Here is an 11,741-nt window from a genome sequence, read left to right as displayed (position 1 = left end):
CACGGGGAGGGAGGAGAATCCCAACACACTGTGGATGCAAGGTCCTATTGTCTTTTAGAGCAGAGCGGCTTTAAAAGTGCTTTATTCTTCACAGAGATCAGTACACAACAAAACGTGTGTGCACACACAGAGCTACATTCATATTTCCTTCTTTTACTTCCCTCAATAGGCCCTAATGCATAATGTATCTCTGCCAACATGCAGCTATTAATGTGGCCATGTCAGTGTTTTAGAATGTTTGAACGTCACGATATTTTAAATGGGTTCAATTAATGCGTGCAAAGACTTACGCATTCTCCAAATACAAGAGAAATGTTTAACACACAAGAACTAAATCCAGCTGTGACATGTATGTGTCCAACTGCAACAATAGAAAATGCGGCCAGTTTAAAGAAAGAAGTGATAAAATTTATACTCAGTAGATTCTTAAGAAAACAGACCGCTTTAATGAAGGATTTTTCTTCAGCATTCCTGCCGCGCCTCAACTATGAACTTGGGAAGGAGGAGTCTTGCTCCATTCACTGAGATCAACAGCAGACTTTAAGAGTCTGAGGGTTAATATGAAAATGACTCAGCTCTGTATCACAGCACCATGGACCACAGGTGTTGATTCTATCATTCAGGAGTGTGTCTGTTCTTCTCTATGGGCCCATTATAGTAGCTCCAGAACCATTTACCTAGTAATTTTTTAGAGATGCCCTCATAGCGAAGCTTTCTTACTGTGGATACAGAACTCCAAAATATGAAAATATTCTTACTAATTGATCACCGCTTTATCACATCTTAATCCACCAATGTTGGCCTGAAGACAGCAGCTGAGTAGGAGTGGTTCCTCTAATAACTAATTTCTGTCTTCAAAGTGACCATCTCAAAGGTTCACAAAGATCACAAGGTGACTGCACACGGTCACACCGTGATCTGCAACCATTGTTTTTCCTAGTGTGACTGTGCTCTTATTGATGATGATAAAGATGTAGTTACAGTCAGATGTCAGAGAGAATGTTACAGACAAGCCGCTAATGGGACACTAACAGAGTTAATAATGTAAATCGCTGTTATTAAATGACAATATCTAGCTAATATTTATCACAGGACATTATTAGAAGATGGGACGGGGGGGTGGACTGTTTGCCGCGGTGGAGGCTGTGGGTTGGTGTGTGGTCCCATTTATTTGTGGGTGGGGTCGTTGACTCGGCCAATGAACATCAGGCCACTGGTGCTTTGATGGTAGATGATGAAGATGAAGGGTCTGTTGAACGTCAGTCGAGGAGGAGGTGAGGAGAACACGGCATCTCCGGTGCTGGTGTCACTGCTGCTCTCTTCGACGGAGATGACGGACTTATGATACACCTGAGAGGAGAAGAAACCACAGCAGAATCTCGAATATTTAAACCTTTCCTGAATAAATAAGCACAGATGTTGTCACCAGGTGATCAAATCTCTGTTGTGACAATGGACACTCTAAAATATGGACGTAATGTCTGGGTCTGAAAAGTGAAGCAAACACTGAAATGACTTAAACCTGTATTCTCTGTAATGGCAACTTGAAGGAGATAACTGAGGGCAAAAAGGTTTCTAGTCCTTTATGAAATTTGGTGGTGAAAAGGGCTTCCTGACCTCTGACCACAGTTCAGGGCTCAGTCCTGTGTTTTAGAAAGGAGGATGAACCAGGGGACGCTTGTGATCACATAGAAAGTGACTGACCAGCAACTTTTTACCCCTTTTGCCTGGATGTTAGACGCTCCAGGCTCTTGTTTTTTTTTTAATTTAATTTAATTTAATTTAATTTATACAGTGCCATATCTCAGCAACGGTCACCTCAAGGTGCTTTATATTGTAAGGTAGACCCTACAATAATACATACAGAGAAAAACCCAACAGTCATATGACGCCACTTTGGCAACAGTGGGAAGGAAAAACTCGTAAAAAAAACCATAGGCCCACCCCAGTGAATGCTGGTCCTATACCAGTCCCTTTACTTACAGAAAATGGCGCTACAGTTCTTCCTAGCTGACTTAACAAGATAAACAACAAAACAAAAAAAAGAAGTATTAACCTACAAATTAAACTAGTAAATATCCCAAAAATATTTGTAAACCAACAACAAGCTTCAACAAATTTCAAAAATAATAAAAATAAAGAATAAATAGCTCCAACACCTGGAATTACAGGTGTAACCATAAAGAGACTTTATTCTGAACTCTGCCCTTTGATGACATCACAACCCCCCTCCAGGTGGAGATGCCTCATGTCCAAACAGCTCTTAATGTGGCAGACACTCACCTGTTTAAGTTTGGACCCTTCAGCTCCACCCATGTTGCTGAGGTCAGCGTTGTCCTGAAACACCTGGGTGATGTCAAGAGTCTGCAGTGTATCCTTAAGTGAGTATGAACGCTCCAATATGAAGCGAGGAAACTGCACCTCCAATTTCCTGTTTACAAAAGAAGAACATTTATTTCCTGGTTTTAATGAAGAAGCCAGTGGGAGGAAGAAAAGGAAGGAAGAACAGGAGAGGAAGGAGGAAAGGAAAGGAAAGGAAAGGAAAGGAAAGGAAAGGAAGAGGGCCTCACGTCTTCTTCAGCTGGCGGATCCAGGCCTGGATCTTATCAGCCGTAACTTCCTCCTCCACGGCAATGACGTCCACGCCTTCATCAGGAAGAACGGCCAACATGGCTGCGCCGTCTGTCATCGGCAGCTTCAGCACGCCAGCCTTCACCGCAGCATCGTACGCCAGCAAGTACTTATCGGCCCTGAACATCATGGGAACCATGACGACATGATAGCTATCCACGTAGAACCGCTCGTCCTGAGTGGACGACGCATTAAAGGGCGGAGTGAAGCTTGCTGAAACACACAGAAACTTTATTTAAACACATTAATGAGACAAGCTGCAGTTCTTCTGACGTCCAGCAGAGGAGTCAAGCACAGGACTGTGAGTGACCTATGGTATTAACGTCCTGACACTTTCATTGGTGTGGAGATTTTAAGCATGTTGATGCGGGCTCCATGCTATCGGCGTACCAGCAGAGCGTGGACCAAGAACAGGGGACAATCAAAAGAGCCGTCACACCTTAGTTCAAAGACTGAGGAGGTGTAGTCAGCGGAGCTTCGCAGGACTGCTTCAACACTCTAAGTCCCACCCTCTGGCAGATGATACATACCTCGGTAGGCGGTAACGGCGGCAAGCAGCAGCTGGGTCTGATGGTCCACTTCAGAAATGAAATCCTGGACCTGGTCTACGGTCTGCTCCAGCGCCCAGTGGTTGATGGTGTTGACGGCTTCGTAAGCCTCTGTGTAGTCCACGCCCTGAACTGTGCCTCCGAGCTTGGTCTGAACCAGGTTCAGGTAGGATGAGGCCACCTGGACACTCTGAGAGGGGAAGATGGCCGCACCCTGCTGCAGAGAGACTGTCGGAATGGCGTTCCTCAGAGCCTGAAACACATCTGAGCACAGAGGCACCACTTAGAACCTGAACCACAACCAGAATCTGGTGACCCTTGACCTTAAACCCACCTGGGAGTGTCTGAGCTTCCAGCCCAGTCAGCGTGAGTCCCGCCTGCAACTGCTCGCGGGTCTGTCCGTTGGTGGCACTCAGCAGCACTGTCAGAGCAGCAGACAAAGTGAACGGACACAACAGGACGTTTTCGTCAGTGCGGTCGGCGAGTGCTCGGTACAGACGGGCACCAAAGTCCGCGTTCCTGCTGATCAGGTCCTGCAGAGCACTGGTCTCAGAGGAGGCGGGGCTTAGCAGGAGGGCGAGGACAATGCTGACCAATGAGATGGGGCTCAGGTGAGTCATGGCGTCCTGCGTGTTAGATAAACAGAGAAGCCTGAACCTGGGGTCCGTTCTTCGTACCTCGCTTACTACATCCAAGATCAAATGACACATCCAAGATCAAATCATCGCGCCAACTTTGAGCTCGCTAATCCGGTTCTCCGAACACACCTGTTGTTGACGATTAGTATAGCTGGATGAAGTAATCTGAGATCACTGGGTGGCTTAAAAGGGGCTACGCATCGATAGTAGAAACATTGATCGGCAACCCTTTGATTGGTCGGCGAAGATGTCGAAGGAGCGCGCTCAGTATTTTTCGGCAGCAGAGCAAGAACTCTTGATTGAGGGATATCAGGAGTTTCAGAGTTTAATTAAAACGCAGGGGAACACTGCAAAGGCTGCAAAAGCAAGGAGAGGGCTGGCAGAAAGTTGCTGACAAATTAAACTCGTAAGTAATTTATTATATTATATTACATTATATCCTCTTTCACATTAGAGCCACAACAGGACCCACTAGAACATGGGAACAAGTAAAAGTGAAATATAAGAATATTCTACAGAATGGTAATATTTATCACTTATATTGCTTTTAGTCTCTTGAAAAGAGACCCTGAAATAATCTGTTTGTTTGTTTATAACAGCAACCAAGAAAAGGGCAGAGCAAATAAAGACAGGTGGTGGTCCTGCACCCCTCATCACACCCGGCTTTTTTGTACTGTGACATTTATTGACATTGTGGGTTTTTTGTGTGTAGTTTTACATAACACTCCATCACTTTTACCTGTTCCCATGCAAGGGGTGACTGAAGCATGCACAGTAAGTTGGGAGATATATATATATATCTATATATATATCTATACATATATATATATATATATAGAGAGAGAGAGAGAGAGAGAGAGAGAGAGAGTGTTAAGTAAATAATACCCTCACGGGAAAATCGATATCTCTCTATGAGCACACTGTCGCGCTGAGCTAAAGGATCCTGTCTATCCCGCAATATCCGCTGAATTCTGAAAACTCTCCTTATCAATCTTGCACCTTCCGCAATGGGTTGCTCGCGTACAAACGGACAGGACATGGCTGCGACAGACTTCCCAAATCCACCTTCGCTTTTATAGCCGTGGTCTCTCATCTTGATTACACTAAGTAATTTACTATTACTACTCTAAAATATGAATTACATCTGAAATAATCAAATACATGAAATAGAATTATTAATAGTACATTTCCCTTTTTTTAGGAAATGACCTGTATGTATCTGTATGAAATCAATAAAAGAATCAAATACATTATCTTTAGTTACATTGATAATATTTATTTATGGAAAAACAGTGGAGAAATATCGCTGTTGCTTTCGTATAAATGAAGCGGACATACCTGAGTGGCCGCGATCTAATCCTGTTTACATAAAGTAAGCCTGCTCCCAAGCAGGTTTACGCTTACGGATCTGTTGCTATGACAGCAAGTCCCGGATGAGCTTCGGAGAACCGAATGATCCAAGATCACGCGAAATCGTCAACAATCAAATCCAGCTAACTTACTTAGCGAGGTACGAAGAACGGACCCCTGGGCCTTACATGTGAGGTAAACACGACATCACAACAATCAGATGAACAGGCGATCGACCACGTCATCGGTCCACAGGGCCACGCCCTTAACATCTCATGACGTTGTTACGGGTGCTGTTGGTTTCTCTGTTGTGTGACGTATGTATGTAAATTCACCTGTGCAGGGGCTCGGCTGTGATTGGTGGACCTAATGACCGGCCTGATGTGACTGGTTCCTGCGGTGGCCGTGAGCAACAAAAGGGCGACTGAAGAGCTGCACTGGTTGGGATGTGTGGCAGACTTCCCATGCACCTGCCTCTGGTCCAGACGGCGCGGCCGCAGCTACAGTCTTTTAGCATAAAGTCGGGCATGTGTGTGAGGTGCGGAGTAAGTAGGGGTGAGCTACCGATTATTTTGAGATGCCTTCTTTTCTCCTGTGTTTTTAGACCAGGGAGGTCAGTCTGTGTTATTTCTTTGTTTTCTTTTCCGTGGATAGGTTAGAGGGGAACCGAAGCATAGGTTGAGTTTTGTTTATTGTTTTGGCCTTGGCTCACCCCGAAGTATATACTCCCCCATTGTGCCATTAGTGTAAATAAATTATTGTTAAGAATCTAATGCTGTGGCTGTGTCTGTTTGGGCGTGGGAAGTCGCGTGACATCCTGCGCATCGTTACGGTCATTACGAGCCAGGTCGTAACAATTTTGGGGGCTCGTCTCTTTTGTCCCGTTTTGTGGTTTGTGGTTTGTTCGGCCGGCTTTTCTTTTGTGTGTGGGTGTGTGTGTGTGTGTATGGGAGGATGGAGTTCTCGTTAGATGATTTTGTCACCTCCCCTTCCTGGGATAAGATAGAGGTGTGTCGAAAGGCGGATTTGCTTATTGTGGCGAGTTATTTTGATATTAAAGTGTCCTACAATGCCCGTAAAGCGGAGGTGAGGGCTGCCTTGTGTGCAGGTTTGGTGGAGCGGGGCATTCTCCCTCCCCTGAAGGCAGCTGTAAAGCAGCCTGGCGGGGGCGGCGTGGAGGTGGCTCCGGTGCCTGGACCGGAGCTGGATGCCAAACAGCCTGCTAATGTGCCCCCCGCTGAGGTGGAGTCGGACGTGGCTGAGGTGGAGTCGGACGCGGCTGAGGTGGAGTCTGATGTGGCTGAGGTGGAGCCTCAGGCAGTGGGGTCTGCTGCGGCGGACCTCCGTTTGACCCTCCGTATTAGGGAGGCGGAGGTGCGCGCTAAGGAGCTTGAAGTGCAGGCTATGCACCTCCGTGTTAGAGCTTTGGAGCTGGAGCGCAAGCCCGCCGTTGTCTTAACACCTGTGGCCGCTGCCTCCACGCCCGTCTCAGGTCACCCTGACACATCCACAGTTTCTCCACCAAGTTTTGACATCACCAAACACGTTAGACTAGTGCCTCCGTTTCGGGAGGCTGAGGTTGATTCCTATTTTAGCGCTTTTGAGCGTATAGCAGCTGCATTGAGTTGGCCCAAGGAGTTTTGGGCGCTGCTACTCCAGTGTAAGTTAATCGGCAAGGCTCAGGAAGTATGTACTAGCCTTTCCGTTAACGACAGCCTCCAATATGATATTGTGAAGAAATCAATTTTGCACGCTGTATGAATTAGTTCCTGAGGCTTATCGACAGAAATTTCGTGAAGAGTGAAAAACCGCCGAACAGACCTTTGTGGAGTTTGCCCGTGAGAAACAGCGCTTGTTTGAACGCTGGATGCAAGCCAGCAATGTGAAGGATATTGAGGATTGAAGGAGTTGGTTCTTTTAGAAGAATTTAAAAAGTGTCTCCGGTCAGTTGGTAGTGTATTTAAATGAGCAGAAGGTGACGTCCCTAGCGAAAGCTTAGCGGTTTTAGCGGATGAGTTCATCCTCACACATAAAGTCGTTTTTTTCACCCGGGCGGCACGAGAAGTAGGGGGGTACAGGAAAAGAGACAGAAATTCCTAAACAGACCCAAAGGGCGAGGCAGGAGGAAACTGACAGGCGGGAATGTTTTATTGCCGTGAGTCTGGTCACCTGATCGCCAGTTGTCCTCTGCGCTATGCGGAAGAAAGAGCAGCGCAGAGGGTCTAAAGGACCCGTGGGGTTCATTAAAGTAGTCTCCCACTTACCTGTCCTGAACAGATGCAGCGGTGTGACCCAGAAATGGAGGCAGAGTCACGTTTTAAACCTTTTTTTTTCCCAAGGCTTCGTTTGGGTGGCAGGAAAAGAGGACAGGGTTCCCATTACTATTCTCCGAGACACCGGGCGCATCAATCTTTTATGTTAGACGATGTGTTGCCACTGTCGGATAAAACTGCCTGCCACACGGATGTGTTAGTGTGGGGATTGAGATGAATGTTCTTCGGGCGCCTCCACCGAGTATATTTACACTCACCCATCACAAGTGGGCCTGTGAAGGTTGCCATAAGGCGACAGTTACCGCTCAAAGGTGTGTCATTTATTTTGGCAACGATCTGGCCGGGGAAAAGTGTTTCCACCGCCTGAGGTGACGGATACCCTGTGGCTGCCTCAGATGTTACCGAGCCAAAAGCGACAGTTTTTCCCGTTTGCGCTGTTACACGGGCGCAAGCGCGCAAATTTGCGGATGTCATTAGTATCGCAGATACGTTTGTGGCTGGGGAGCAAAAACCTTGTGTTGGGGTGAAAGACAGTGTGGGGGATAAATGCAGTGTGCTAAACTTAACACCGGCGTTGAGTGGGGATGTGAATAAAGAAGCTTTGATAAGCGCTCAGGAAAATGACAGGTCTTTGAGTCCCTGTTTTGCAGCCGTTGCTACGGCTGGGGAAAGCATCCTTCCCCGTTTTTTTCTGCAGGATGGCGTGTTAATGAGGCGGTGGTCCTCTGATCAGAGTGGCACATCAAGTGTTACACAGGTGGTGGTACCATCTCAACATCGTGATCAGGTGCTAAGCCTAGCACATGATGCCGGCATGGCTGGGCATCTCGGAGTAAATAAAACTTATTACCGTGTGCTGCGTAATTTCTTTTGGCCTGGCTTAAAGAAGCATGTGGCTGCTTACTGTCGGTCTTGTGCCACCTGTCAGTTGGTGGGCAAACCTAACAAACCCATTCCACCTGTGCCGTTATCACCTATCCCAGTGATGAGTGAACCTTTTGAAAAGGTAATACTGGATTGTGTGGGACCGTTGCCGAGAACAAAAGCCGGTAATCAGTACATTCTTACTATAATGTGCTCAGCAACGAGATTTCGGAAGCCATTCCGCTGCGCACTGTGAAAGCCAAAGCGGTCATTAAAGCTTTGATCAGATTCTTTTCTGTGTTTGGGTTGCGAAAATCATTCAAACGGACCAAGGCACCAACTTCATGTCCAGAGTTTTTGCGCAGGTTGTTGATGAACTACATGCTAAGCATGTTACATCCAGTCCATATCACCCCGAAAGTCAAGGTGCTTTGGAAAGGTTCCACCAAACCCTTAAAGTTATGTTACGTAAGTTTTGTTTGGAGTCCGGTAAAGAATGGGATGAGGGGTTGCCCTACTGTTATTTGCCATTAGAGAGGCTAGACAGGAGTCGCTGGGTTTTAGCCCCTGGAGTTGGTTTTCGGACATGTGGTCCGAGGCCCTCTCCGACTTTTGAGGGAAAAATGGTTGTCGGAGGCTCCGGAGGAGCCGTGTAGTGTACATGACTACGTAAGCCAGCTTCGAGACAGGCTTCGCCTGGCGTGGAAAATAGCTGGGGAAAACCTAAAGCAAGTGCAAAATAAAATGAAAGCACGTTTCAACAAGAAAGCTGTAGACAGAAGTTTTCAACCAGGGGAGAAGGTGCTGTTGTTATTGCCTGTAGTGGGGTCCAGTTTATCTACGCAGTTCGCTGGTCCTTACAGTGTTGAACGTAAACTCGACAACAGCCATTATGTGGTACGCACTCTGAATCGGCGGCGAAAAACCAGGGTTTGCCACGTGAACACCTTGAAACTGTTCCATCCTCGCAAGCAAAATACAACAGCGCACTCGGTGTGCGCTGTTGCCACCCTCTCCGCTTACAAACCGTTGGATGACGGGTTATCTGGGAAGGAAGATGTCTTAGGTAGTGGGTTGAAGAACTCAGTGATTTTAAATGGTCTTGAATCATTTGTTGCCGAATTACCTGAAGCTGCTCAAACTGACATCATTACTCTGATAAAGGACAACTTGTCGCTTTTCTCTGATCACCCGCGCCAAACGACTGTCTTATGTCATGACATTGATGTGGAGGGGCATAAGCCAATTAAACAACATGCGCATGCGGGTGAACCCACTAAAAGGGAGATAATGCAGAGAGAAGTTAATTATCTCCTAGAGCATGGCTTGGCCGTTCCTAGTGCTAGCGCGTGGAGCTCACCATGCGTGTTAGTACCCAAATCAGACAATACTCCTCGATTCTGCACAGACTATCGAAAGGTGAATGCAGCCACTAAAGCCGACTCTTTCCCATTACCTAGGATGGATGATTGTGTTGATCGGGTGGGGTCCGCTACTTATGTGACCAAATTGGATTTATTGAAGGGATATTGGCAGGTCCCTTTAACTGCAAGAGCGTCTGAGATCTCTGCATTCGTTACCCCCGATCACTTCCTTCAGTATACCGTGATGCCTTTTGGCTTGCGTAATGCGCCGACGACTTTTCAGCGCCTGATGGCTAAGGTTTTGGCCGGGGTCCCAAACTGTGACGCCTACTTAGATGATGTGGTCATTTATTCTGCTTCCTGGAGCAGTCATCTCCAAACTCTCTCCACTGTCTTCAGGCGTTTCGAGGAAGCATCGCTCACTGTAAACCTGACTAAATTTGAGTTTGGAAAAGCCACCATCACCTACCTCGGAAAGCAGGTGGGTCACGGGCGAGTGTGCCCCGTAACTGCAAAGGTGGAGGCTATTATCGCGTATCCGGTCCCACAAACAAGGAGGGCGTTACGCCGCTTCCTGGGGATGTGTGGTTACTACCGCGGATTCTGTAAAAACTTTGCCTCCGTGGTCGCCCCCCTGACTGACCTAGTCAGCCCAACCAAATCCTTCATTTGACTGCGGCGTACAAACTGCTTTTGAGTCTGTGAAAGCTTTACTGTGCAGTGCTCCAGTTTTAGCAGCCCCTAACTTTGACTCTCCGTTTAAGTTGGAGGTGGATGCCAGCGCCAGCAGCCGCAGCGGTGCGGTTCTGCTGCAGGCAGATCAACACGGAGTGGACCATCCGATCTGCTATTTTTCGAAGAAATTCAATCAACACCAAATAAACTACAGCACCATCGAGAAGGAAGCGCTTGCATTGTTGCTAGCCCTGCAACACTTTGAGGTCTACCTGGGGTCTAGCTCCGCGTCCGCTCAGGTTTTCACAGATCACAACCCACTTGTGTTTTTTTTCGCGGATGCAAAATTCCAATCAGCGACTCATGCGCTGGTCCCTTCTGTTACAAGACTTCAACCTGCAGATCAGTCATAAAAGGGCCTTGATAATGTCTTCGCTGATGCCTTATCTAGAGCAGTGTAAACGGATGGGAATTAAATAAGCAAGGGATTATTTAATTCTTATGGTGGGGGGTGTTACGGGTGCTGTTGGTTTCTCTGTTGTGTGACGTATGTATGTAAATTCACCTGTGCAGGGGCTCGGCTGTGATTGGTGGACCTAATGACCGGCCTGATGTGACTGGTTCCTGCGGTGGCCGTGAGCTACAAAAGGGCGACTGAAGAGCTGCACTGGTTGGGATGTGTGGCAGACTTTCCATGCACCTGCCTCTGGTCCAGACGGCGCGGCCGCAGCTACAGTCTTTTAGCATAAAGTCGGGCATGTGTGTGAGGTGCGGAGTAAGTAGGGGTGAGCTGCCGATTATTTTGAGATGCCTTCTTTTCTCCTGTGTTTTTTAGACCAGGGAGGTCAGTCTGTGTTATTTCTTTGTTTTCTTTTCCGTGGATAGGTTAGAGGGGAACCGAAGCATAGGTTGAGTTTTGTTTATTGTTTTGGCCTTGGCTCACCCCGAAGTATATACTCCCCCATTGTGCCATTAGTGTAAATAAATTATTGTTAAGAATCTAATGCTGTGGCTGTGTCTGTTTGGGCGTGGGAAGTCGCGTGACATCCTGCGCATCGTTACGGTCATTACGAGCCGGGTCGTAACAACGTCATTTGTTTTCGTTTCTATTTCCTGATGAGACTTTTAATGTTAATTAATTCTCGATCACTGATCAATCGCTGATTAGCTGACTAACAGCGGAGGAAACAATCACAAATCTTACTGATGATCGAGTCAGTCTACCGCTGTAAACAACAACAAACAACCGACAGGAAACAAACACGTTGACATCATCGTCTGACCTGCAGCTGTTCTTCGATCTTTGATTTTCGAGCTGAAGCTTCACGCGACGTGTATCACCGACCAGCTCCCATTCCGACCCTCACCGGAAACTACATCTCAGAGTACGACACGCCC

At 47.1% G+C, this 11,741-nt stretch overlaps 1 protein-coding gene across 1 annotated transcript; it reads right to left on the bottom strand.

Moving 5' to 3' along the window:
* Window positions 1-42: 42 nt before the first annotated feature.
* Window positions 43-11,741, bottom strand: LOC116332970 (protein Z-dependent protease inhibitor-like). Its single transcript, XM_031756082.2, has 6 exons — window positions 11,627-11,741; window positions 3,514-3,805; window positions 3,162-3,443; window positions 2,571-2,844; window positions 2,284-2,431; window positions 43-1,350 (listed from the first exon to the last, which is right to left on the bottom strand). Exons 2-6 carry the CDS (start codon window positions 3,797-3,799, stop codon window positions 1,168-1,170), a joined length of 1,173 nt encoding a protein of 390 aa, XP_031611942.1. The 5' UTR covers window positions 3,800-3,805; window positions 11,627-11,741; the 3' UTR covers window positions 43-1,167.

This window comes from Oreochromis aureus, linkage group 15, assembly GCF_013358895.1.
Source record: "Oreochromis aureus strain Israel breed Guangdong linkage group 15, ZZ_aureus, whole genome shotgun sequence".
NCBI classification, from domain to species: domain Eukaryota; kingdom Metazoa; phylum Chordata; class Actinopteri; order Cichliformes; family Cichlidae; genus Oreochromis; species Oreochromis aureus.
Note: the sequence above shows the minus strand (reverse complement) of the source record. Positions and strands in the feature narration are given on the sequence as shown.